This window comes from Juglans regia, chromosome 3 (genome assembly GCF_001411555.2).
Source record: "Juglans regia cultivar Chandler chromosome 3, Walnut 2.0, whole genome shotgun sequence".
Classification (NCBI taxonomy): domain Eukaryota; kingdom Viridiplantae; phylum Streptophyta; class Magnoliopsida; order Fagales; family Juglandaceae; genus Juglans; species Juglans regia.
The window spans coordinates 13159048-13186886 of NC_049903.1; the positions used below are offsets into that span (position 1 = coordinate 13159048).

Below are 27839 nucleotides of genomic sequence, written 5' to 3' on the forward strand. Positions count from 1 at the left end.
CCACATATAAAGAGGTTTTGAGTTGAAATGAATTCAATAATTTGAGAGTTGAGTATTTAAATATTAAATTTAACTTAAAATTAGACTGGGTTGAACTCAAATTGAGTTTAAACTGTAAATATTAAATGGATATTATTACATAATAGAGTAGAGTAGAGTAGAGTGCATAGATGACGTGGAATGGAGTTTTTTTTTAACCTCTCAAGTGGAGGTCTAAATCCAATGGTATGGCCTCAAAAGGACCACCAAATCCAATTCCAAAGGCATGCGGAAGGGAATATTATTCAAGCAAAGATAATAAATATAACTCCTTTCATTCTTTGTGTATGCGCTAATAAGCTAAGTCAAAAAAATTGCCTACTTTGTGCCAATCTATGCCATATTTTGTTGTTGACATTTGTGCCAATTCAACTTATCCCCAAACGATCTCTCTCGGCTTCTGGTACCCCCCCATATTCTTAGCATTTGCCTTTCCGCCAAAAGGCATGAGCGGAGCCTCTCGTTTTATCTAATTACCCACACTTCTTAGCATCCATCACTTCACTTGCTTGTCAACAATCTTCATTTCCAAGTTTGTTTGTCTGTTCTTTAAAGGACCATCTTTCCAGCTATATAGCTTTCATCAGCAATGACATGCAGTAAGATCTTCTTATTTTGCAGACTCAATCTTTAGGTACATGCCCTATAGATGGATATAGGGGAAAGGACGAGAATGTCTTGGTGCACCAGAACAACAACATGGTCTGTTTCAGTACAGTCAAACCTGGTGGGGTGCTCTCTGAATACCAACTCTACTTATTTTGATCTCCAAGACCCAAAAAAAGGGGGGGTTCGATGTTTAGGCACAGAATGTTCTCTATGCATGGAAAGTGGTGACCAAGCCTGGCTTGCAGCCATAGAAAGAAAAAAAAAATGATCATTTGAATACATGTTAAATTTATTTATCACAACAATTTGATTGAAGAAAGTTGTAAATCAGAATCTAATGTCCTATTGGGGTCAATGTTACAAAGTAAGCATTGGAAGATCTTACCTGTAACCTCTCTTCTTTTCTTGTTTCTTGTGTTGTATGAAAAATATCGTCTGAATATTTCTTGTATCAATGTAATTTGTTCAAGCTCATCCTGATGCTCCTATACTTAGTAAAACTTGAACTTATGTGGACCAAGAAAAAATATATAGCCGCTTGGACACCGTAGACGAAGAGATTGATATATGCACATGTATGAGGAAATCAGGCAACCACCACAACATAACCATGCCCAAGCATCTCAACCTTCAGATTCACAGCAATAATTGCTGTCGGCACAATGTGATCAGCTAGATGGACACTGCACCAGTTCCTTTAGGAGAGTCACAACATCATCGGCTGATCCAAGGAGATAACGAGCATTTGATCTCTTTCGCCCAACAGCGCAAGAGAAGTAATTGTCACCTTTGAGATCAAGTACTGAAGAACCCTCACGCATTGACTTTCTATCTTGCATTATAGGCTGCAAAACAATCTCATTTCCGTGACTGATTGCTCTCTTTTCTAAAGTAGACATTGAACGCTGTTTCTTGAGGCGAGACGACTTGGATGCACTTTTACTGGCTGGAATCTTTGGCACAGATGCCCTGACAAGGTTGGTTAGCATGCCTCTTGCTGCAGGTGGCGATTCAGAAGGAAGCTCAGGCTCAAAAAATGTATAAACATCTTCATCCTGAAGCAGAAAACTCAGATGTGATATTTTGGATTTGCATATTACATTTCATTGCAAATACAAATATTTTTGTATCTTTACAATGTTACTATTACTATGAACAAGATTCAATAGAACAAGTCAGCCTTTAGCCACAAAGGATGGTTTACAAGAGACAACAGTTTATAAAAATGTCATATGCTCGGATTAACAGCTACGTATTATGAATTTACAATGCTATAAACAACCAAGGAATCATGATTAACCTTATAAATATAGGAACCCCAACAGGTTATGAGAGTTGTAGCTACTGGGAATAAAAGGATCTGTCAACTTTCTCCCAAGTAAGCCAGATATCAATTTAATGGTACACCATTATGGGTAAATGTATTGCACAAGCTGCAGATGCTTCAAGGCTTACTGTGACCCAGAAAGAAACTCATTTATAATTCCTCATCACCAGAGGAAGAGAAGATAACTCTATCAATTGACAAGATTGTGTAAAATGGCACAGAATTCTGTGGTGTTACTAAAATATCAAAAATATAATTGTCTAACAAATTTAGCTTCCATGTCAACTAAATTACAGTTGATGAATCATCACATACGTCAAGTGCGTTCCCATTATCAACTTTTCTTTCTTCATTTTTTTTTATCTTTTTCCTTTCACATTTTTTATAATTAAGTGGTCTAGCTTTAGAGCCAAAATCACTAACTTGCCCAAATTCATCTGAAATTCTATGAAACCAAATAGAAGCATCATACATCCAGTCAATCTGAATCATATTGGTATTTAAATGCTCTAACTAATATATTATAATAATGTAGTTAAAAATACTGAAAATATAAGCCATATTACACATTATCTAAATGCTTATTGAATCCATGACATCACCCTCCAGACCATGCTTATGAGGAGATTCTATTTTGTTAAGAAACAAATTGGCTTTGCTAGAATGCACTTTGTACCCATTACATCTTTTAAGAAAAAGTTTTACTTCATCTTTAAAACTGGCACTCATTGTGAAACCACAGCTATGCAGCCCAAGTTGGGACAAAATAAAAACAAAAATGATCTGGTTACTAGCATATTTCAGACTTCTTTTGATATAAAACACATTATAATATAAGTAACTCCAACTGGAATGAAGGTCCAGCAAAATACAATTACTCTTCTCCAAATAAATATATTCCAATAAAACAATATTTTGCAGTAACAGGAAAGCTGCTCGAGTTAATATCGACAAACCTTTGTTAGAAAGTCCCCAACACACAGGACATAATCAATGGGTGACTTCATGCCTTTATATCGAACTATTTCTCCTAAGATACGATCAATAGCTGCACCCTATATGCATATGGAATATTATGATTAACCTGTAATATCATAGACATGGAACATTCATGAAAGACCAGCATATCAAAATGCATGTACCTTCGTAACACCAACTGCTCGGACCTCAACAGACCGGCTGCCTTGGACAACATCAACTGATGCATTAGAGATGGGACCTGTCCAAAGATGCTGCAACATATCCCTTGCTTGAATCCTTCCGAACTCAACATCTAATGTTTTAGTTACACATACAAATATTGATCAATGTACGAACAAAACCATACAGCATAATTTAAAACAACTTAAAAAAAATAAACTAATTGAAGAAGAAGAAAATATCGATTAAATTGCCTGGTACCTGAGTACTTGTAGTTCCATACAAGGGAAGTTTCTCGAAGCTCAAAATGAGATCGAGGTGTTCTTTCAGTAAAATACTCAAAAACATGCTGATAACATACACAATCATCAGAAGTCATAGGGTTTAAAGCAAAAAAAATCTCATTTAATATTCTACGTAAAAAAAACAAAAGAAAAATGTAATTAATCTACGAACTTTTACACTCTCAACCCAATCCATGTATAAATTTTCAGGCATTGTTGTCATCCATTCTCCCATCGTAGGACGCAAAAATATACCATTTTCTGCTGCCAACCACATGTTGTATTCATTGAAGTTCTACACAAGAAGTTATTAGTCCATAACCATAATTTTGAAGAGAAAAAGATTGTGTAATTGGAGAAAAATGCCATACATCATCCAAGATAGTTCTGTCACTTCCGCTAAGGACAACAATTGTTGTCTTTGGGTCATCACAAAGCTTCTTTAAAGGCTCCTTTATATATGGGTGCAGTTTAAGCTCGATTTCTTTTAATTGACCATTTCTCCCAAGAGCATCCACTGATTCAGTTAAGGTAGAATTGAATCCCTGAGATGTGGAAATAACAGTGATTAGGATCTGCCTATTATATCTATTACAGAATAATAGATTGTACACTGTAGTCACTGTAGTGGAGTGAAAAATGCAGTGCAAGGTTACTAAACACAAACAGATTGCACACTGAAAAGGTTACCAAGTACATTAGGGCATTAACACAGGAAGAGGACCACATAAATGTGCCATCCTCCCTTTTCCCTCTTTGAAGAACCAAAAACCATCGATCCTGTTTAGTAACTGGTTTTAAAATGATTAAAAAAAAGCTGGTTTCTTAATTAATAGATATTTGGGCAACGAAGTTTATTAAACACATTTAGAAACCCAAAACAATGCAGTAGCAAATGTTTTCAGAAACAGAAAACATACACCTCTGAAAACACGGAGGAAACAAGCAGAGAACAATAAGCACACAGTAACTAACCCAGGCTTCGAATCCTCCTGACTCACCTATTTCCATATTTTTCTTATTTTATCCTTCCTTCCAGAGCACCTCACTTCTTCTTTCTTATTCATCTCTTCTCATTGCCACCCCAAGCTCTTCCTACTCATTCCTCCTTCCTCTTACATGTCTCTAGCTCTCTAGAAACTCCATTATCTCTTACCAATTGAAACCTCAATAACCACTAACCCTCCAGCTTTGATCTCAAACCCACACTGTCTGAACCTCTTTTGACCTAGGGTCTCCCAAACAATACAACCCTAGGCTCTATCGCTGCTGTGGTATTGTCTCTCACTACAAAAGCACCAACACTTGGTTCAAAAACCCCACTCTAACCCTTCACATAGCAACAACAAGAGCAGCTTAGATGGGCAGTACTCAGAAAACCAATGAAAATGGAATTGACCCATTGGATGGTGATCCGCAAAACACTGATCCAATGGGGACTGTACAAGGGTAAGGTTGAAGAGCAGATCTTCACTTTTTGCAGGGTCAAGGGTGGCAGCTGGCAATCTTTAGTGTTCATTGATTCAATGTAGAGTGCTAAGTCCTCTCTTTCCCAAGTGATAACTATGATTTTCTTGCATATAGAAAACATTTCAGATAGTAAGAATCACTGTGCTTGGAGTGATTCCATATGTTTACATGCACCTTGGTTGCGGTGGTTCCAATGGGTAATAGTCAGCCACTATGGTGACCCCATCTCTAGCTCTACATGAAAGGCACGCCCGATCAATTTCCCTTTCTGTGTACTCAAAATCCCACCCACACGGTTTACAGGTCCTTTTAGTTCCCTCACCCAATCACAGAAGCCGAGTATGCTCTTCTATTGGGATAGAAGCAAGAAGACTAATCTTTCAGAGTGTAGCCTAGTGGTCAAAGGGTGGGCTTGGAATGAGCCTTAGACTCAGACATCCTAGGTTTAATTCCACACTAGGAGTTCCCCTAGCTTACCTCACACACGGTTCTAGTGGGTCGTTTATCTGAATTTACTCTCCAAAGGTTGATCTGAAGAGCCCTGCATTAGTGAGGTTCCACATCATAAAAAGGGGAAGAAGAGTGGAAGCCTGTATTGATAGGAATGGCGAATTAGAAACTCATCCTTCAAAGGTTTGGTGTACATTTGTCAGTGACCTTGACTTAAGTCGGGGAAAGTGAGAAAAATACTAATGCTCTATGAGCTACACAAGGCTGATTGCAACACCTCCTCAGGGACAAAAGGGAGCCAGTCCCCTGTGATCCATGGAAGTGTGTACTTATTTTGCCAAAGGAAACAAGCATGTTAGGTGCTCAACCCATTGACGTTGCCATGAATCCAAATCACTAACACTTGAAGGATATGGGAGAGTTATTTGGAGATCTTACCAGATTCACTGACTAGTTAAGCAATTAATTGCCTTACTATCTCTAGATCGCATATCTTGTATGTAATGACTGTAATGAGCCAGTTCTTGGAAGATCCTATGGTCCCACATATAGATGTTACTCCAATTGTTGGGTATATTAAGATACCTCTTTGTCTCAGATAACGGTATGGATCGAGTGGGCACAAGTGAAAGGCAATATAGATGTCAATTGTAGAGGTTTTTCAGATAGCTAATCTACTATGGATATTGTAACTTTCTAGATTGGTTTCTTGCTTCAACACTTGTTCCATTATCTTATGATAATAAGTTTTTTCTTGGCATATTTTATCAATTCATTTTTTTCATGAATGGCCCAAACATATTGATTTTGATGGTTACTTTGTTCAAAATAAGGTTCTGATATATATGCCCTCCAACTTGAAGTGGTGTTAAGGAAGCAATATGCTTGTAATAAATGATAAAAGGCACCAATATAATGAAGTATACAACGCAAGGGTCTAATGGTCAATTGTGTTGCTTGTCTGTACTATACATGATAGAATATTGAGAGGGAGTACGCATGTTTTTCTCTCACTAACAGTTTTTAATCAGGCCTTACCAAACATAAGAGAACAAAGAATAGTGTGTATGTGTGTGTATTCTTTTTTGTTTTTTGCTATATATATATATATATATTCACGGTTCACCCATGCAAATTATGTACATATAAATGTTGTTTTTTTTTTTATAAGTAAGAAGTTACATTAATTTACGTAAGAAGTTACATTAGCGGAAAAGTCATTAAAATTCCTCCCATTCAATACAATAGAAGAAGCCCAAAGCAACAAAGTGTGATAGAAAAAGGCCCTAAAGCTATCCAGAGAGTGTTCCCTATTTTCAAAACATCGGCCATTTCTTTCATTCCATGTGCACCACATTAAACATAGAGGTACCATCTTCCAAACAGCTGCAATGTGACAGTTGCCCCTAATCCCTCTCCAACATGACAATAAATCCAAGACCCTCTTGGACATCACCCATGCAATACCAAGCCTAGTGAAAATGTCATCCCATAAAGCCTCGACTACTTCGCAGTGAAGAAGTAGATGGTCTGCTGATTCGCTGCTGTGTTTGCACATAAAGCACCAATCGGTTAAGTAAAAGCCTCTCTTTTTCAGTTTATCTATAGTCAATATCTTCCCATGGGATGCCAACCAGCCAAAAAAGGCAACTTTAAAGGGTGCATTGCTCCTCCAAATGCTCTTCCAAGAAAAGGCATTGGTGGGATGAACCGTCAAAGACTTGTAATAAGAGCGGACTGAAAATTTCTTGTTCCCGGTAAGTGTCCATATTAGTCCGTCTTTCCTACCTGCTTGTACCTTCAACGCGTATAAAACATTGTAGAAATCAACAATGTCGTTCACCTCCCAGTCCTGTACAGCTCTAGAAAAACTCACTGACCAATTAATAGAATTTGCGGAGATGCTCATATTATCAGCCACAGAAGCATCCTTGTCTGACGAAATCCTATAAAGCGAGGGGAAAGCATTTTCCAAGGCCACATTACCACACCAGATATCATGCCAAAATCTGATGCGCGTGCCCCTTCCCACCTCAAATCTGAAATTACCGAGTAGAACTTCCCATCCGTTTCGAATGAATTTCCAAACACCCACCCCATAGGCCCATCTTACTGCATTAGAGCACCAATCTCCCCAAATACTCCCGAATTTAATGTCGATGATGCTTCTCCAAAGAGCGTCCCCTTCCTTATGATGCCGCCATAGCCACTTTCCAAGTAGAGCCTTGTTGTAGATTCTCAATTTTCTAATCCTCAAACCACCGCAAGACAAAGGGGTGCAACTTTATCCCATTTAATCAAATGGAATTTTTTCTCATCTTCTAGCCCTCCCCTCAAGTAGAGTCTTGTTGAAGATTCTCAATTTTCTAATCCCCAAACCACTGCAAGACAAAGGGGTGCAAACTTTATCCCATTTAATCAAATGGAATTTTTTCTCATCTTCTAGCCCTCCCCACAAGAAATCAAGGGAAGATATTTTCCAGTCTATTTGCCACCCCTGCAGGTAAAGGGAACAAAGATAAAAAATATGTTGGAAGATTAGAAAGTGTGCTCTTAATAAGCATGATTCGGCCGCCTTTAGACAAGTAAATTATATTCCAACCCACCAGTTTACATTCAATTTTCTCAACAATCTCATCCCACATTGCCTTAGATTTGTAGGGGGGCCCCCAAAGGAAGTCCCAGATACTTCATAGGCAAGAGTGACACCTTGCACCCCAAGATGGCAGCCACTTCACTTAGATTGTTAACCAAGCCAACTGGAACTAGCTCGGACTTCGATAAGTTCACTTTAAGACCTGAAACAACTTCAAAACACAGCAGGAGGGCTCTCAAGGAGCGAATCTGATCGGGGTCTGAGTCACATAGAATCAAACGTATCATCGGCGAAAAGGAGATGTGCGACTAATAAGCTTTCATGCAATGAACTACCCACCGAGAAGCCCGAGATGAAACTCCTATCCATCACCCCCTCCAACATTCTACTCAATACATCCATCACTATAATGAATAACAAAGGAGATAAAGGGTCCCCTTGTCGCAAACCCCTAGAGCTGCAAAAAAAACCTTCGGGGGTACCATTGATCAAAGTGGAGAAACTTAACGGTTGTGATGCAATGTTTTATCCACTAACACCATCTTTCCCCGAAATCGTGCCTGCCAAGAATGTACAACAAGAAATCCCAATTGACATGATCAAATGCTTTCTCCATATCCAATTTACACAAGAGACCTAGAGTGCCGCTTCTAACTCTAGACTCCAAGCATTCATTAGCAATAAGAACGGAGTCTAAAATTTGTCTTCCTTTAACAAACGCACTTTGTGACTTCGAGATGATCTTCCCCATAACTTCACGTAGTCACTTTTGATATGATCTTATAAACCCCACTCACCAAACTTATGGGCCCGAAATCATGTACCTCCACCGACCTTACCCTTTTCGGGATAAGGGCAATGAGAGTAGCATTTAGGCTTCTCTCAAATTTCATGAAAGAGTGAAATTCAAGAAAAACTTTCATAAGATCCTCTTTAATAATGTTCCAACAAATTTGGAAGAAAGCCATTGTAAAGCCATCGGGGCCCGGCGCTTTATCTTTAGCCATCTCGTTAAGCACACTAAGTACCTCATCCTCCTCAAAGGACCTCTCCAACCAAGCTGCACTTGCTTGATCCATTGAATCAAAATCTAGTCCGTTTACCTAGGGTCTCCATTGATATTGCTCCGTTAAAAGCTTGTCATAAAAATGCACAATGTGATTTTTTATCTCAACGCTGTCCGTCAAAATCCTGCCTTTCGAATGTAGGACCTCAATGACATTGTTTCTACGATGAGAATTAGCAACTCTATGGAAAAACTTTGTGCATCTGTCCCATTCCTTCAACCAAAGGGCTCGAGATTTTTGTCTCCAAGAGATCTCCTCCATAAGGGTGATTTTTTCCAGCTCATCTACTACTACCATTTTCCTTACTTTTTTATCCTCCGAAAGAGTCCCTCCTACTTCTTTCACATCAAAATGCTGCAGCTCTTGAGAGAGAGTGAATCGCTGGTCATTAATATTCCCAAAGACTTCCAGATTTCATTTCCTTAGATCATTTTTCAAAGCTTTTAGTTTCCCAGCCATTAATGAAGCTAGGGTGCCTATGAGTTGATAGGAGTTCCACTATGATCTAACTTTCTTCGAGAACCCATCAACCTTTAACCACATGTTCTCGAATTTAAAATATCTCCGTCCCCTGTGAAGACCCCCACAATCTAATAAGAGGGGGAAGTAATCGGAGCAAAGTCTGGAAAGCCTTTTTTGGCAAAGGTTGGGGAAGTGAACCTCCCAGGAGGAAGAGAAAATGAACCTGTCCAACCTAGACCAAGCCTTCCCGTTAGACCAAGTGAAATCTCCTCCCGCCAGAGGAAGATCAACCAGTTCCAACTCAAAAATAAGTGCTGAAAAATCAGCCATGGCTGAGCTGAGCCCATGTTGGAATCCCCTGATCTTTCACTCTGAAACCGAGTGACGTTGAAATCCGCCTCCAATACACCACGGGAAATCCCACCAACTACACAAACCAGCTATTTCGTCCCACATAAGTTGTCTTTTATTGTCAAATTTGGCCCGTAAACACCTAAGAACCCCCAAACGAAACCATCAACATTTGAGAAAGAGCAAGCTACCGAAAATGCACCAACGAAATCCTCAACCAAATTGACTACTCTTTTATCCCACATCACTAATATGCCCCCTGAAGCACCCTTAGAGACAAGGGTGGTCCATCCCACGTAAGGAAAATTCCATAGGCTTCTTATTAATTGCCTATCGATATACTTCAACTTAGTCTCTTGCAAACAGATCACATCTGGCTTCCATTCCCGTAATAAGTTATTTATTCTCAGGCGCTTGTTTTGATCATTCAAGCCCCGAACATTCCATGAGAGGATATTGGGCTTCATGGACTATCGAGGTTCACCCTATCATTGTGTCTTCCCCTGCTCGCGCTTCCTTCTCTTACATCATATTTAATGGAGCAAGCAAGCCTCTTGAGCTCCCTGTCTTTTTTAGCAGCAGATTTAGCAAGTTGTGGTTGACCTACTTCTATGGCAATGATGAGGGCTTTAAACTGTTCCTCATAACCTTCACATGAGATCCCAAGGTAGTGTCGAAGAACATCAACCTTTTGTAATACCCAACAGGTTGTAATCCCACCCCTGAAGGCACTGGTGGAAGCGAGCATAGAAGACTAGGAACATCTCCAGGATCCCCCAGATCCGTGTCATCTCCATACTCCTTACAAACTAGCTGTAGATCAGACCCGTGTGAAGACTCATCATCTGAGAAAGCCCCTTCAATCGATGACTCATCATCCCCTTCTTCCACAGTACACAAAATCATTAAAGGGGTCTCCAAAACATTGGAAGAAATAGGCAATCCCTGAGCCCTAATGAGAACATCTGAGAGTTGAGAAGGACCAGAAGTGTGCGAGGGGATGTCTGAACCCACATCCCAAGGTAGCCCAGTGGAGGTCAAAGCCTCCATGTAAATTTTCCTCCCATCTGAGGTCAGGGGCGAGCCCAAAAAATTAGCCAGAGGCCATCGGCCCTGTCTGTGACTTGGACGAGCACAACAACTCTTTCTAGGTCGGGGGCGAAAGCTCATTTTGTGTCGTTGGTAAGATCTCCGAGCCCAGGGTGCGATTGGCGACACAAGCCGACTCCTTTTGCCTCGGGGAGCTTTGCTTCTCTGTCGCCGTGGGTTCACCGGCGACCGTCGTCTGTGCCGCCAGTGAGACGGCGAGGTCAACCGCCGATGGGGGGAGCCTTTACAGCCCAAGCGCTGGGGCTCACGGGCTCGAGGGTGCCCTTGGCAATACAGGGGGCTTGAGGCCTAATGGGCCTGGTGGGCTCGAGGCCCACAGACTCACTTACAGCTTGTGGGCACAAAGGCCCCTTGAAGCCCATACCAAACACTCCAGCTTCCTTTCCTACTTCCATTACCAAGTTAAGTCTTGTATCCACTTTATTCATCAACACCGAAACTTCCTCAAATACACCAAACAACTGTGCTCTGATAGCCCACAAAATACCTTCCATCTCCCCCAATTTCGTACACGACGTTCCACTACCTATGCAGTGAGAATCACCTGCAACACATCGCTCCTTGCCTCTCAACTCCATGGCAAAATTGCCTCTTGCCTGTGAGGGTGCTGGTGACCTCAAAACAGAAGCAAAAGAGACACCATTTGAGGGAGAAGATTTCACTGTAACCGCACCACCCCCACGAAGGCTAGCCATCCTCTTGAGGTGGTAAGAAAAACATTCCCATCTATCCCTTCTCACTTTCAGGAATAATCAAAAAACTCCTACCATTTTGAAACTCCTCCAAACACAAAAAGCAACCCCTACTGTTTCTATGACATTGGAGTATGAGAAAACCATTGCCCACCCACAACTTTCTGAAAAACTCTTGGCACCCACTTGAAGCAAGAGCTTCCTCCACCATCCTTGCCAACCATGAAGCTGACGTCCCATTAATGAAGAGAAACAAAACCATTTTCCTGCTCCTCACAAAACTGAAGGTTTTAGACTCCACCGAAAAGCTTCCATCAACATCCATACTAAAACAGCAGCAGAGAAAGGGAGAAAAGAAACTAAAAGAGGAAGAAAAACAGAGGGTGGAAAAACAGAGAATCAACTCCGGCAAGAAGCGCGGGAGAGATTACATGCATGCATGTATGAGAGGAGAAAGGAAATGTGTACGGAGAGAAAGAGTAGAGGAGAAAGGAAATGTGTACACACACATCTATATATATGCATAAAAAAGAGGTATTCCTAATTATATACTAAGGAAACCAGTACAAGCTTGGTGTTTAGATCTTTCTATATGTGATTCAATAAATCTTCAAAAATTGATAGTTAAGTTACTATTCAAAGCACAAGAGCACATAAGCTTGAAACATCAAACTTATACAATGAAAAAAACAAATAAAATAAGAAAAACAAATAAAATAAGCTTACTAGTATTAGCAATCTATTATTGGATTTCGAGTAACAATCTACTGCATCTTTCATTGGAAGTAATGGTGGAACCTGTCTTGTCCTAAGTTGAGCTTCAACAATGGTATCATTGAGTTCACTGCATAGCAGGAGAGCTTCAGAATAAAGATAAAGCGTGAAAGAAAATTTAAGGAAGAAAGAAAACAAAGGTGCACATAGTATGTAGAAAGTTCTATTCTCATGAATGACAAAATAGGAAGCAACCCATATATCCATGTTAATCTTCATTTTCATATACAATCTTTCGAACTTACAGACAATACAATATTTTTTTTATGGGTAAAAAATATAATAGATGGCACAACATTACATACAATACAATATTAGAACCCTCCTCCCCCCCTCCTCCCTCCTTCTCTAGCTACTTCCAAATCATTTCACTTTCAGCCAATATTAATACCAGTTATTGTGGAAAAAAGTAATTACCCACACTTCATCTTTATTCTAATTCTATCACATAGTTGTGAGGCTACATAAAGATTTAAATAACAGTATCCTCTTTCCTACATCCATGTGACTTCACCCTAAACCAAGATTGCACAAGACAGATCCTAACAACTTTGTTCACCATATTGGTGAGAAATCAACATTTGAAAACAATAGTGCACACCTTCTCATCAATAGAGGACCACAGAAGGGGAAAAATTCTTTTTTTTTTGGTAACTAATCCTGTAAGACCTCAGTTGTAGCAAAAGTCGATCTAAATTACTGCCAAAGATACAAATTCATAAAATGGGCCAGTGTTAGTCCATGCAATTAGAGTAAATTGCAGCATTATGATATGATCAACACCTTACAAAGGTTGCAGCCCATTCTTGAGATGTGTGAGTTGTCACATGCTTAAAGTTATGCTGATGCCTTTTTTCTCTTTCATCCGCTGGCATATCTAAAGCATAGCTAATGGAAGATGCAACTTCAGTGATGTTCCATGGGTTTACCAAAATAGCCCCAGCTCCAAGAGACTGTGCTGCACCTGCAAACTAGGAACAAAAAAGTACGATTTGAACACAACTCAGTTCAGAAATATCTCTTACCCAAACTAGTGAATTTGATGATTTGCATTTGACAAATCAAATGCAACAGTGCTCTTTTTCTTTTTCCATCATATCCAGAAAGTCCTCAAATAAGTGAAATATCATTCCCCAAATCACATCTTGCATACTCCAAAGGGACTAATCAATGGTACAATTGTCAAATGTACCAATAAGTGCACAGGGCTGTGTTATAATAATGTTTCATCCTATTTATGGTACCGCACCCCAAATCACATCTTGTTCTTTCCAATTGTACCATACTCTAAAAGGACTAGTCAACGATACAATTGGAAAGAGCAAGAACTTCTCCCTCTCAATCAATGTGGGATCCTATTCATCACCTACACTCATTATTAGTATGAGGTATCGCAATATCACCCCCTTAAATTCCCGAAGTACTCGTTGGGCCATTCCAGCTTAGGTGGCATGTCTCAAGTTTCACACTTCAAGTTGTGATAAGCTTTGATACTATTTGTAATACCCCAAGGGAGGAACTTCTTCCTCCCAAATAATGTGGGATCCCATATTACAACTACACTCATCATTAGTATAGGGTATCACACATACAATATCATGAATCTTCCATGTGTAACATGAAAAAAATTAAAAGAAAAAGAAAAAAAGAAAGAAAATTCCATTAAGGGGCAGAAAACAAGAAGTCAAAAACAAACCCTTAAAATGAACATCCCTGACTCCACACTCCACTTTGGGGTACAATTATGATGAGGAGTCTCGACCACATGTGAGGAGTAGTATTATTAGTTTAATTGAAAAATTAAATTCATCTCTTACCGTAAGCTTAAAGTTTTGGGACAATTGCTGATTTAACAAAACCTAATAAGTAAAAAGCTTTAATTACCTCACTTAGAATGAGAACTCCTTTCTTGGAAGCTTGGCACGCAACAAACTCGTAGCTGACAAGGTTCATTCCATCCCTTAAAGATGTTACAAGTGCTACATCTAAACAAGAAAGAGTCACGAAACTCCATGAGCATTGCCTTTCATACAAAAGTGCAGAAGAAATGATACGTTAATTTCATCTCCCCTATTGATGGATCACATGCTGGGATTTCAGTTCACAAACATGCTTGAATGTTTGTCAACATGTAACAAAGGTTGTTAATGTACCACTAAGAACTAAGATATTTGTTGCCAATTTCTATAAAAATGATTGATTTATTAGGGACAAGAGAAAGAACCTTCTACTCCAAACTGGAAGGCAGGGTACATTTAAAAGATGTTAAGTAACAAGAACAAAAATACAATAAAGAACATAGGCATAAGCTAACCAGGAGATTTGATTCTTCATTTAACTAGCATGACAGTACATTTTTGTGGTAAATAACTGGTGTGTTCAATATATTGATTGGCATTTTTAGTGTTTGATTTGTTTCCTTTTACTATTTCAACAACTAAGCCATCTTAAATTTGTGGTACAGGAGCCCCTAATTTTCACCACAATTGACGGTACTTGAGGCAAATCATCAAGCAACAAAGACAATAATGATTATGAAGATTATCATTACAGCACAAAAATGAGTACCAGTAACAGCATAGAGTGCGCATAATGCATGAAAGTCAAGAGATCGATCCTGCAAGAATAGAATGCCTTATATATCTTCAGTTGCAGGAGAAAAATGCATAGTAATAGCATTGCTAAAATATTTATTGCGGTGTAAATAATAAAAAGAAAAATAAAATTGAAGCAAGAAAGAGCTTAAATGCGATAATAGTTACCTAATTTTCAGCTTCTGCATAGTCTATACATGGCCAAAAAATGCACGACTATGAAAAAGTAAATCTCTTTTATAATTTTAAATTTACCTTTACAATTAAAAATAAGATGGAAGAACACATATTTGCTACAGAAAAAACTGATATTTTATTGGTTAAGATTGAGAGTATACGGAACATGAACATGTCCTCATAGTTCTTTATTGGCGTGAACTAGTGCAAAAGTATACAGAATATACAAGATAAGAAAGTTTTGAAGTTGTTTTTTAAATAAATAAACTCATTCGCCACTTCCTAGAATTTTTTGGGATAAATGGTAATCCATAAGAGCCTCAAAGTGCGAGATTGTGTTCAAATCCCAAGACCTCCCAAATTGTGACAAATTTTCACATGCAAATCGCACATAGGTGGAATGCTGGAGGAGAAAATGGATTTATCAGTTACTATACTCCCAGCCCATATGTCCACACGCATGAGTGCACACCCTGAGAAGCATGTCTGTCTTGTGATACAAATACGAAATCAAAACTATGGAATTATCATCTTAACCGCTAAAGGAAGTTATTGTTTAGTCTCTATATGTAATTTTGTAATGTTTGATAGAAGTAAAAGTTGAAAAGGTAAAGACAAACCAGATGATGTATTGGAACTGCAGTCAGAGTTCCAAATCTTCCATTAATGCGTCCAACAATCTCATGAACCTGGCTTGTAAGCTTTTGATCTATCAAAGTAACAAGAAGGTATTGATAATGGTTTCTCCATGATGATACCATAACGATCATAATTAAATTCATGTTACTTTTATTTAAGTAACCCTGCCATGTAGTATTCATGACACTAATTCTAAGGCAAGGCTAACCATGAAAAAATGAATAGTGATGGTTAAGAACATTTTAAAGCAGTCATCCAAGACAAATTCATGTTACTGCAATATAATTTCTGCAATGAATATTAATCGAGCAACTCAGAGCATGTAAGCTGGGCAAAGTTTTACATGAAAGAAGGGGTGGCAAATATAAAGAAGGATTGTAGAATCTTAATAAATATATTTTGAATTTGATACAAGCATTAAGTACCTTTTCTTTTGATACAAGATAGGCGATTGGACTCAGAAGTGATCAAACTTAGCTTCCGATAAAGCTGGACTTTGTTTGAAATCCTCCAAGGGTAGAAAGATATATGGTAGAGGTATAGAGGGTTGCATAATTAAAATATATTCAGGTAGACAACCATGAGTAATTAAAGTTAGGGCTCTCTTAAGTTGAATAGAAATGAGTACACAAGTAACCAACCCCAAGTATCTAAAAACTAAGGCTGTGAATGGAATGGAGTGGAAAATCATGGTTTATTTAACCAACATCAAGTATTTCAAATAAAGGTCATGCTAGGTTGAGAAAACATGTAGATGTGTACTTATAAATACAGGAGTATAGATAAAGAAGTAATCCTCCAACATCTGCTTTACTGAGGATTTTCATCTCCCACCCTCTTCCCTTCTCCCATTCTGGTTAAATTCTGTTGTCATCACTTATAACTTATAATATCACAATCATGGTAAAACGCTTAGTATAACTTCTTTTTAACAAGTTTTAGTCTTATTATATATCAATAGACTGATAGTCGTGTCCCAAAGTCATTTGACGTCAGACCTGAGCAGTTTTTATGTCAATCATGTCACTAAACTCACTTCCCCTCTCTCACATTTGAGTGAAGACCAGAATAATTTACCAGAAACCTTTCAGGATACAACACTATTCTTTTGTAGAGTGCACTTAAAGTTCACAGACTATGTCCTATACTTATTACATTTTCAAGTGGCGCTTATCGACATTCGTGCCCAAACACCTAAACAGATGCAGCTTTACATGGACTTTCCAATCATTTGGACACGCTACTTGTATGGTGCATATTCAAAGATCTACTTTTTAGTCGATTACATTATTTGCCCCTTTTGCATTTTTTTCCAAACTCTGGTAATTTCTAATTGCATTACTAGATAACCCATGTCCGCATCTATAGAGTAGAAACAATATGACATAACAAATTGCAACACAAAGAAAAATGGAAACTCCATTGATGTTAAAGATTGTGATGATAGAGTGAAAAATTCGATAATAAAATCACACGAAAATACAACAGGCAGAGGATTTAAAGCATTTTTTTTACCAAGTAAAACTACTTAATTATAGTGATAACTTAACAGCATACAACAAATTGAAGTTAATATACTTATCTATTTTTCATATTGTGATTATCAATACACAGAATTTGGGATATTTTACAATAGGATATTATGAGAAATAGCAGCATCTTTTCATAAGAAGTATTTTGATATTTTTGAGAAAAATTTAGGTGTGTTTGTGAAAGTGGTGGGACAAATTGAAATGATGTTACAAAAAAATTGTGATTTTAGTGTTGGTGGAAGTGATGAGGTCTGCTTAAATACAAAGTCTCATACAACTTTAGGTACCTAAATCAACACTTTAACAATGATCCATCCACCAACCTAACTTAATTCCTACTGTGTATTTATGACTCAAATAGAGCAGACAACATTCAAGTTATATGAATTTAAATGCAGGGAACATGTAAAGAAGGAAAATACACTCTGGAACATCTGTCCTTGTTGGCACTGCGATCTGCAACAAAACTACTCGATCACGCCAGTGTGGATTTTCTTCAAGAAACTTTTCAAAAGCCAAAATCTTTTGGGGAATTCCTTTAATCATATCGAGACGATCAACCCCCAACATTACCTATCCATCAAAGAATAACAACAAGAAGAGATAACAAACTGATTGCAGTAAGTCTATCGAACAAGTCTGAAAATTCAGGAATGAAGACCCGGACTCAAATTTAAGCAAGAATAGAACCGCTATGACCATGAGTATCACGACCAACAGCAAATGTGACCACCCAGACCAGTGGTCAAATAGTAACAACATTATGGTGCCTAGATCTATTGAAGAAGAGAGTAATTTAATATTTGGAGTCTTCGATCTAAATATAAAATATAAGAGAGAATATTCCCATATAAAACAAGATCTAGAGAATCAAAAAGGTATCTTGTGGTGAAGACTTAATAGTTTTTATCACAAGAAAGGAAGACAAATTCTTAGCTTGAATAGTCAAAAATCAAACTTTTTATCTAATGCCTTCAGTATGATTTGTTAATGAGAAAAAAAAAAGTTAAAAAGAATATTAAAACTAGCAAAATTGCTATTAAGTCACACAAGGAAAAGGTGTGTAATAAAGGCAGAACTTTACAATTATTTTCATAAAAAGTATACACAAGAGTTTAGACATACTGAATCACTTCTAATTGCACTTTACTCATTAAAAAAATTGCACTTTACTCGAAAATAAATAAGATAAGTGATATGATGCTTCAAAAAATTGAAAAAATTAGCTCTTGCCTTTCGGCCAGCAAATCTTTGTTTCAGTTCTTTCATGTGATCCTTAACTTGAGGCAGTTCGAGAGCTCGAATAAATCGTTCAGAATCTATCCCAATAGGAAACTGTTGTCAAGAAGACAAAAACTTAGGCATTATAAGGAATAATTCAAGAGGATTTGATACAGATAATCATATTTGATGCTGAAAAAGCTATGTAATATGAAGAATGAAACACAGATTTTGCACACAGATTTTGCAGGACACATAAAACAAAGAAAGAGAATGTTCAGCTAATATGTACCGCAGCTACACGTGTAAGCTTTCCTTGATCCTCTACTCCTTCAGGTGTACCCTCAAGCCCAAGAATGCGAGTGCAGGCACTTACAAAATGCCTTGCATAGTCATACGTGTGGAAACTGGAAGGTAAAAGATTCATCAATTAAAACATTATCAGACCTTAGAACTTGAGATAAAACTTTCTAACCAAATAATTGATTTCACGATGAAATAGCAAGGGCATTTAGATTGTAAATGTAATTACCACATAACATATAACTAATATAGTTATCACAAAAAACAGATTGTAAAAACTATAGCCAGAGGTCACATCAGAAGTTGGTTTTATTTTTCTAAAAACTTAAGCACTAAGAAAAGGTTGCCTGTAGCGTAATTTTAGATTACAGTATGTGATGATACAACATGCTATGTAATTCCCTCCATGCTTGGGAAGAAATGGTCCCAAATACTCTAACCCCTAGAGAAATATAGAAAAACACATTAACATATATTAATTATCTATATGAGCACAGATGGTGTATTCTTTGAAGAATGAACTTGATATAAAAGGGCTAGAAATGCTTGTTACCCTGATATTTTTTTTTTTGATAAGTAATCGATAATATTATAAATAGAGATAGGCAAAAACCCAAGTACACAAGAAGGATACAAGAGATAACACCTATCTAGGTCAACGAAAGGGAAGCTAAAAAGTCATGTACATTCAGGCCATTAAAATCTATAGCAATGGCCCATAACATTAAAGTACGGAAAAGAAAAGCTCTAAGTTCCCCCGGCGACCGCTCCTTGTTTTCAAAAGTCCGATCATTGCGCTCTTGCCAAATACACCACATGATACAGATCGGGATCATTTTCCACACCTCCTTAATTTGTTGAACGCCTCTCGGGAGTGTCCAACTGGCCAACAGATCAACCACAGTTTCTGGCATCACGAAAGGTAACTCTACTCGACTGAAAACTTCCACCCACAAGGCTCTCGTTATCTCGCAATGTAACAATAGATGATCCACTGTCTCACCTGATCTCTTACACAAGCAACACCAGTCTAATATAACTAACCGTCTCTTCCTCAGGTTGTCAATGGTCAGAATCTTCCCCCATGCTGCTGTCCATGTAAAGAAAACCGCTTTCGGAGGCGCCTTATTTCTCCAAAGTCTCTTCCATGGGAACTGAATGGTTGTGGTGTGGGAGAGGGACTTGTAGAAGGATCTAACAGAGAAGATGCCCTTACCCGTCGGGATCCACCATAAGCTGTCAGCTTGCTGTCTATTCGGCTTCACAGAATATATGAGGCTGAAAAAGGCTTCAAAAATGTCTACTTCCCAATCTTGTGCCGCTCTACTAAATGTTACGTTCCACTGCACATGATCCCCTGATATACTTATGAGGTCCTCAATGGATGCTTCCTGGTTGCGAGCCACGCGGAAAACAGCTGGAAATGCCTCCTTTAGGGCCTCACTCCCGCACCAAGTGTCCTCCCAAAACTTAATACGGGATCCCCTCCCCAACACCAATTTAGAAAGAGTAATAAAGTCCCCCCACCCTCGCCTAATGTGTTTCCATATCCCCACTCCACTTGCCCCAATTACCTCTTTTGTGCACCAGCCCCCCCCATAAGCTTCCATGTTTATAATCAATCACCAGTTTCCATAGAGCTCCGGTTTCCAAATTATACCGCCATAACTACTTCCCAAGCAAAGCCCGATTGAATGTTCTCAAATTCTTTATGCCCAACCCACCTGACGAGATTGGTCTACACACCTTGTCCCAACTAACTAAATGAAATTTGAATTCATCCCCTATCCCACTCCATAGGAAATCACGATACAGTTTCTCAATCCGAGCCGCTACTCTGACAGGCAAATGAAACAAAGATAGAAAGTACGTAGGTAAGTTAGAAAGGGTACTCTTTATGAGAGTAACCCGGCCACCTTTCGACAAATACAATCTCTTCCATCCTGCCAATTTTATTTCTATCTTTTCAATAACAGAATCCCAAATGGATGAGGCCTTAGCAGCAGCCCCCAAAGGTAATCCCAAATAGGTAATGGGAAGAGAAGCTATCTTACACCCAAGAACGCTAGCTAACTGCCTAGTATTGCTCACATTCCCCACTGGTACTAACTCTGACTTGTCAAAATTAATTTTCAGACCTGATGCTGCTTCAAAGCAAAATAACAGAGCCTTCAATGTCCTCAACTGGTTGTAATCAGCATCACAAAATAAAAGGGTGTCATCTGCAAATAGTAAGTGAGACAAAGAAATAGTACCCCTATTGGGGTCACCAATCGGAAAACCAGCCACCAACCCATGCGTGACCACCGCCGATATCATCCTACTCAATGCCTCCATAACAATAACAAAAAGGAGTGGGGACAAAGGATCTCCTTGTCTGAGACCTCGAGAGCTACTAAAGAAGCCAGTCGGACAGCCATTTATCAAGATTGAAAATTTGGCCGTAGAGATACACCACCTGATCCACCTACACCATCTCACCCCAAAGCCACATCTACCCAGCACATACAAAAGGAAATCCCAGTTTACATGGTCATATGCCTTCTCCATATCTAATTTGCACAGAATCCCGGTAGATCCAGCCTTCAATCTGCTATCTAGTCCCTCATTTGCTATAAGAATTGAATCCAAGATTTGTCGCCCCTTAACAAAAGCATTTTGTGTTTTCATGATAATCTTCCCCATAACCGCCCCCAATCTGTTAGCCAGAACCTTTGAAATAATTTTATACACTCCATTCACCAGGCTGATGGGTCGAAAATCCTTAATCTCCACCGCCCCCATCTTCTTAGGGATCAACACAATAAAAGTGGCATTTATGCTTTTCTCGAACTTCCCAACCAATGAAACTTCCTGAAACACATTCATTAAATCAACTTTGACCACTTCCCAACAAGAGTGGAAAAAGCCCATCGAGAAACCATCTGGACCGGGAGCTTTATCTTTGACCATACTTCTTACTACCTCATACACTTCCTCTTCTTCAAAGGGCCTCTCTAACCACGCCGCTTCTTGAGGCTCGATCGTATCAAAACCAAGGCCATCCACCTTTGGCCTCCATCCCTCTCTTTCTGTAAATAGTTGTTCATAGAAATGCACCACATGTTCACTAATCACAGGGGCCTCCTTACACACCATATCATTTATATTCAGCATTTCAATGGTATTAGTTCTTCTATGGGAGTTGGCAACTCTATGGAAGAACTTAGTACTTCTATCCCCTTCTTTCAGCCACAATGCTCTCGACTTCTGGCGCCAAGAAATCTCTTCTAATGATAGTACTCTCTCTAATTCTGAAACCAACTCAGTCTTCCTCAATATTTTCTGCGGTGCTAGAGCTCTAACTTCCAGTATACACTCAAGCTGTTGTAATTCATCCACCATGCATTTCTTACGCTCCCCTAAATCTCCAAAGGAGTGTATGTTCCAATGCTTTAGGTCATTTTTCAAAACTTTCAGTTTACTGGCTAAAATGAAAGAGGGGTTACCATTAAACTGATAAGAAGTCCACCATTGCCTCACCTTATCCACAAAACCTTCACTTTTCAGCCACATGTTTTCAAACTTAAAATAACGGCGCCCACTTCGAATGCCCCCGCAATCCAATAAGATAGGAAAATGATCTGAGCAGAGACGAGACATTCTCTTTTGGCACACCTCCGGATAGTGTTCCTCCTAGTCTGATGAGATAAGAAATCTGTCCAGCCTGGACCATGTCTGATTATTCGACCAAGTAAAAGCACCTCCCGAGAGAGGTATATCCAACAAGTTTAACTCAAAAATACAATCAGAGAACTCTAACATTGCAGGTCGCATCCTACTCTCACCCGACCGTTCACTTGTTGATCTAATGACATTAAAATCCCCTCCTATACACCACGGAAGTTCCCACCAACTGTGTAGCCCAGCAAGCTCCTCCCATAAAAACCTTCTGTCATTGTCCACATTTGGACCATAAACCCCAGCAAAGGCCCACACAAAATTATCTACCACATTCTTAAAAGAGCATGCCACTGTATATTCCCCCACAAACTCCTCCATTTTGTCAACAACTCTTCTGTCCCACATTACTAAAATACCTCCTGAAGCCCCGTTTGACGCAAGATACACCCAATCTGCATAAGTACAACCCCAAACACTTCGAACTAGTCTTCTAGAAATAGTTTTCAATTTAGTTTCTTGCAAACATACTATGTCCGCCCTCCATTCTCTCAGCAGATTTTTTATTTGAAGCCTCTTATTTGCCTCATTTAGCCCCCGGACGTTCCAAGATATGATTTTTGGCTTCATAAAGGAGAAGCAGGCCCCTTCCCTTTTAATCTTTCTCGGCTTGAATTTCCTTCATAATTTAATGACCAAGTAAGGCGCTTGAGCTCCCGCTGTTTTTTCGACCCTGATTTCTTGGCTTGCGAGTGGCCCGCTTCAATGGCAGTAAGTAGTGCAAAAAACTGCTCTTCATAACCCACACAGTCCATACCTATCAAATGTTGTAATTCTTTCACCTTTTTTAGCATCCAATCCGGAGTGGTTGATTCATTAGGAAGTAAACGTTTCAATGGGATAGGCTCCCCAACACTATAAGCCCACTGTGTAGAATGTATCTCCCTCTTTTCTTCCTCCCCAAATAAATTTCTCCCCTCCCATTCAACCACAGCGTCACTAGATGGGAATTGGGTCTCAGGGACTAGGCTCCCAAGGAGCTCAACGTTCACCATCTCCAAGCCTATCCCCTCTGCCCCGAGAACTCTACCTTCAGTACTGTCATCTTGCATTATAAGCTCTATGTGGTCCTCGGGATGGGTCTGAAGCTCCGGCAAGGAGGAGGAGCCTTCCCCTAGGTTCCTCGGCACTGTCTGGCTGTGTAGGACTTCAGCAACTACGCACGGTGGCTGATTTACGCCCCGCGTGAAACCTGGTAACCCTCCCGTCGCAGGACCAAGATGGGCCTCCAGGTTCGAAACCTCTGCCTGTTGCAGAGGAGACGCCGGCGAAACAAAGGTGTCGCCGTGTACGCCGTTGGCTGAGAGAGACCCAGTTTCACCGTGTACGGTGGCAGAGGGTTGAGAGATACCCATTTTCACCGTAGGTTGTAACACAACGATAGTGTCTCCGTGTTCGCCGGCATCATCTGCCGATGGTGTCACCACCGCCGGCACCATCACCGTGTTCGCCGGAGCCATCTGGTTCCGGGAGAAATTGTATGTTCCATTTCCAGGTGCAACCACAGGATGAGAGAAAGTTCTTTCTTTTGCCTCTCACTTGTGACTCGCCAGAATCCTAGATTCCCAACATTCTTAACTTCTAGGGTAAATTCCTTTGTATTCAATGCTTCTTAGGGCAATGTTTAACAATTCCCAACTCCACAACTAGAATCATCTTCCAACAAGGTGGAACTTAATTTAGCAGGATGGAGGACATTAATGAGGAAAACAAGCTATGCAATATGGTCACCAAAAAATGCTCCAAAATGGATCATGGCATCTACTGAGCTTCTTCAAGGAGCATAATGCATTTCATGTTCTAGTCAGGTTCCCTACCAATGCTACGCATCATACTTTATCAACTTTCCAATGAAAAACCAGCAACGATTAGCACAACATGATGTCATTTTTTTTTTTATCAGTGATTAGCACAACATGATGTCATTCAGTCTGTCCATAAAGTTCTTACAACCAAAGAAAGCCTGCTCACAACATGATTACCTGGAACAAATCTAGTTAAAGACACATCTAGGTACTTTGATGTTTGTTTCACATGTAACATATTTCCAATTTCATCATACTTCCCACAAAGGAAACCCCAGGCACATATCTTTAAATGTGATGCTAAAACAAACTTACAGGACTTTCAATGATTTATTCGTAATTTTTTTCTTTCATGATCACATACCCAAAATTTCTTTTCATAAGCACTTGCCCAAAAACAAATTGAGGAAATCAGCACAATCTACAAACAGTGAATAGCTTGGCATTTGTTTCTTATTCAACTACTACAGAAGTTTATGAATCCCCCAATATTTTAAGGAGCAGTAGAAATATCAGTCACTATCATGGCGTCACAGGCAGTAAATAAGTGCTTTTCATAATATAGTAATTCTAATGTAAAATAAAATCTGAAAAAAAAAAAAAAGAGGGAAGGAGAGACAGACAGACAGCATCTAATGCCAGGACTTCCAAACAAGTGTTCGACAGATGGGATGTTTCTCATTAAATGAACATTCTTCTTTTGATAGGTAATCAAAGAAAAGGTGTAGATAATTTTCCAGCACTTTGGCAGACATAAAAAAAGACACAGGATAAGACCACAACCGGAGTTACCGCAAGCCCAAAGTCTATGACTAATGTCAATTGACACTTGAAGGCCTTCCTAGGCACAAGAACTATGAGTTCCATTCAACTACCAGTCCAATCCTAAGGAATGTGATGAAGCAAAAATAAAAATAAAGAATCCTGCATGCCCAAATTATATGCAGCCAAATAAATATCTTACCCAACTAAATCAGCAACAAGAACAGATCTCAACAGCTCTGATCGAGAAGGCAGTGTCCTATGTATTTCAGAGGAGGGAAAGGGAGTATGAAGAAACCAACCAACTTTCATGTTGTTGTTATATTCTTTTAGACATTTTGGAAGAAACATTAGGTGATAATCATGGCACCAAACAACATCTCCCTCCTCATAATGTTGGTTCACCACTTCAGCAAACATTTGGTTTGCCTTCTTATATGCATCAAATTGAGATTGGAAACTACGGGTGGTCGCAAGGCGGTCTTCCTGTGGAAGCCCAAGATAATGAAAAAGAGGCCATAAGATGTTGTTACAATAACCATTGTAATATTGATGAACCATCGCCTCATCAAGAAATACTGGGATGCACCTCTGCAGGCAATAAAGCAAAGTTAGGAGAAGGGAAAACCTGTTCATGATTTATGTTATCGAAGACTATACATGATATTTTATTAGTTCTTAAGTTGTATGGAAACTTCAACATGTAACCAAGATTTGCTAACCTTTTGAGCTAAGGCATGAGTAAGTGTTCTTCGTCCAACATCATCGGGTACATTTACACCAGCCCAACCAATCCATCTGGCATCAAACTCCTTCAGTCCTTCAAAATAATTTCAAGGCTTCAGTTAGACTTCACTCAGTGAAGATAAAAAAATATGCTTTTAGAATAATTTGTGAGGGAGGAAAAAAGTAATATCATCATCATTGTTAGCCCTGCAAGCTGATGAATAGAAAAAATAGTACATATAAGTATGATATAACTAGATTTAACCAATTACTTACCCAAAAGGGCACTGACTAACCCCCCAACACTCATCTCAAGTTGCCACAAGCCCTCGCCCCTTCTGGTAGCAGAGACCGGCAACCTATTGGCTACCACCAATAAACGTTGTTTAGGAGGCCGAACATCTTGCTTTTGACATCCATCTGCAAAAGCTCTTGCAGCTGCAACCCCTTCCAATAGCTCTTCCTCATTAGGTAGACCCGAATGATCACCCTCAGCTGAACATGGGTCATTGGCAGGGAGCTCTGCCTCTTTGTTAACATCTGTTGCCTCTGCACTAGGATGGGAAAACCGGCTAGATTTTCTTAGCTCTCTTTCCCTCAGAAGCCTTTCCAATCTAGTTCTGGGTGTCATGGGACTGGAGTCATACTTGTTCCCTCGCATAACTATGTTCTGCAAGAAAAACTTCAATTTGCAAATTTCCAATGTCATGGCTAAATGTACATATTACGTACGTTCAAATGGAAGATTGACTCCAGGACTACGAACTTTTCCAACAAATTGTTAGGACTCAATATATTGAGCATGCTTTAACCACTCGAATTCTTCACCTTCACAAAGTGACATGGACCAAACCAAGAGATCGCGCATATACATTCAGATGGTGATTTGCTCTTCTAGTTCATATACTCCCACATATCTTCCATGCTTAACCACTTGAAGCAAGAGGACTAACACCCACTATTTTTCCAGCAATGGTACGCGCTAATCACATTCTTTGTTTGGTTTTCCTAAGAGATAAAAAAAAAAATGTCTTACGCATGTATTTAACCTTTTCAACCAAGTAAAAACCTCATTCACAGCAGGGGGAAGCTGTAACAATCCATATATAATTTTATAAACCACCGAATACAGTAATGGAGCTACAAAAAATAGCAAAGTACTTCAATTCAATACAAGAAATGGAAAATAACACATTTCTTGATGCAAGAAATGGCAAAGAACTTTGTTCAACCTTGAGCGTGATTATAAACATCTGGGCTTTACATTTAAACAGCCAGTTGAAATATTCAAGAATATATCAAGGGTAAACATTCAAGAACAATTGAAATGGCTTGTAATCTCTACGAACCAAGAAAACACCACACCCCAAAAGCCAAAGACAAACACAACATCAAGAACCCATTCCACAACGGTGCACATAAACAAGAATGGCCGGAAAGAAGTAAAGAAATCAAAGAAACAAAAAGAAAGCCGGTAAGGGTTGTTCTCACCGGATTATCCTGCACAATGCGGATCTCTTGAGAAGATTCCTCGTTCACGGTGCATCAACAAAATGTGACACTGACCCTGCTTTTGTAAAGCTCACACATTGAAAGCGCAAAGCTAGCCTGGCCATATGGAGACGAGCGAGCAAGTTGGCCAACCGATATTTTAGGCTGTGGTCACGAAATTTGGAGAAAAATCTCCTATTCAGAATATATATGAATATATGCAGCGACGACGATGATTATCAGGATATAGACTTTCGGTGGGTGGACAGAGCTTTTGTTTCTGGCCATGCAAACTGAAACCCAAAAAATAAATAATGCAAATCCCAAAGATTTGTTCCTTAAATAGCGAAACCAGGTAACCATGCCAACACTTGAATATGGAGAACCCACCAAAATATATTATGTACACAATCTACCTACCATCTTCAATTTTGAAACCCTAAAAAAGTACAATTATAATTACCAACTTTGAATTTTTACGCAAATTGAGTGTAACAA

General features: G+C 39.1%; 1 protein-coding gene across 10 annotated transcripts; it reads right to left on the reverse strand.

Moving 5' to 3' along the window:
* Positions 1 to 134: 134 nt before the first annotated feature.
* Positions 135 to 27654, reverse strand: LOC108998068 (alpha,alpha-trehalose-phosphate synthase [UDP-forming] 1-like). Of its 10 annotated transcripts, none has more exons than XR_004801081.1 (20): positions 27342 to 27653; positions 26679 to 26858; positions 26127 to 26520; positions 25847 to 25944; positions 25327 to 25715; positions 18827 to 18941; positions 18547 to 18648; positions 17736 to 17886; positions 15763 to 15851; positions 14940 to 14988; positions 14256 to 14356; positions 13155 to 13342; positions 12324 to 12441; positions 3771 to 3944; positions 3572 to 3694; positions 3377 to 3464; positions 3118 to 3248; positions 2932 to 3030; positions 1034 to 1703; positions 139 to 882 (listed from the first exon to the last, which is right to left on the reverse strand). XR_004801081.1 is itself a non-coding variant. In XM_018974507.2 (18 exons), the coding sequence occupies exons 2-18, from the start codon at positions 26509 to 26511 to the stop codon at positions 1317 to 1319; spliced, it is 2787 nt and encodes a 928-aa protein (XP_018830052.1). In that variant the 5' UTR covers positions 26512 to 26532; positions 27342 to 27653; the 3' UTR covers positions 893 to 1316. The 10 variants fall into 10 exon arrangements, 1 of the variants encoding a protein (XP_018830052.1); XR_004801080.1 differs by having other exon boundaries at positions 26127 to 26532; XR_004801083.1 differs by having other exon boundaries at positions 26617 to 26858.
* Between the last annotated feature and the right edge of the window lie 185 nt (positions 27655 to 27839).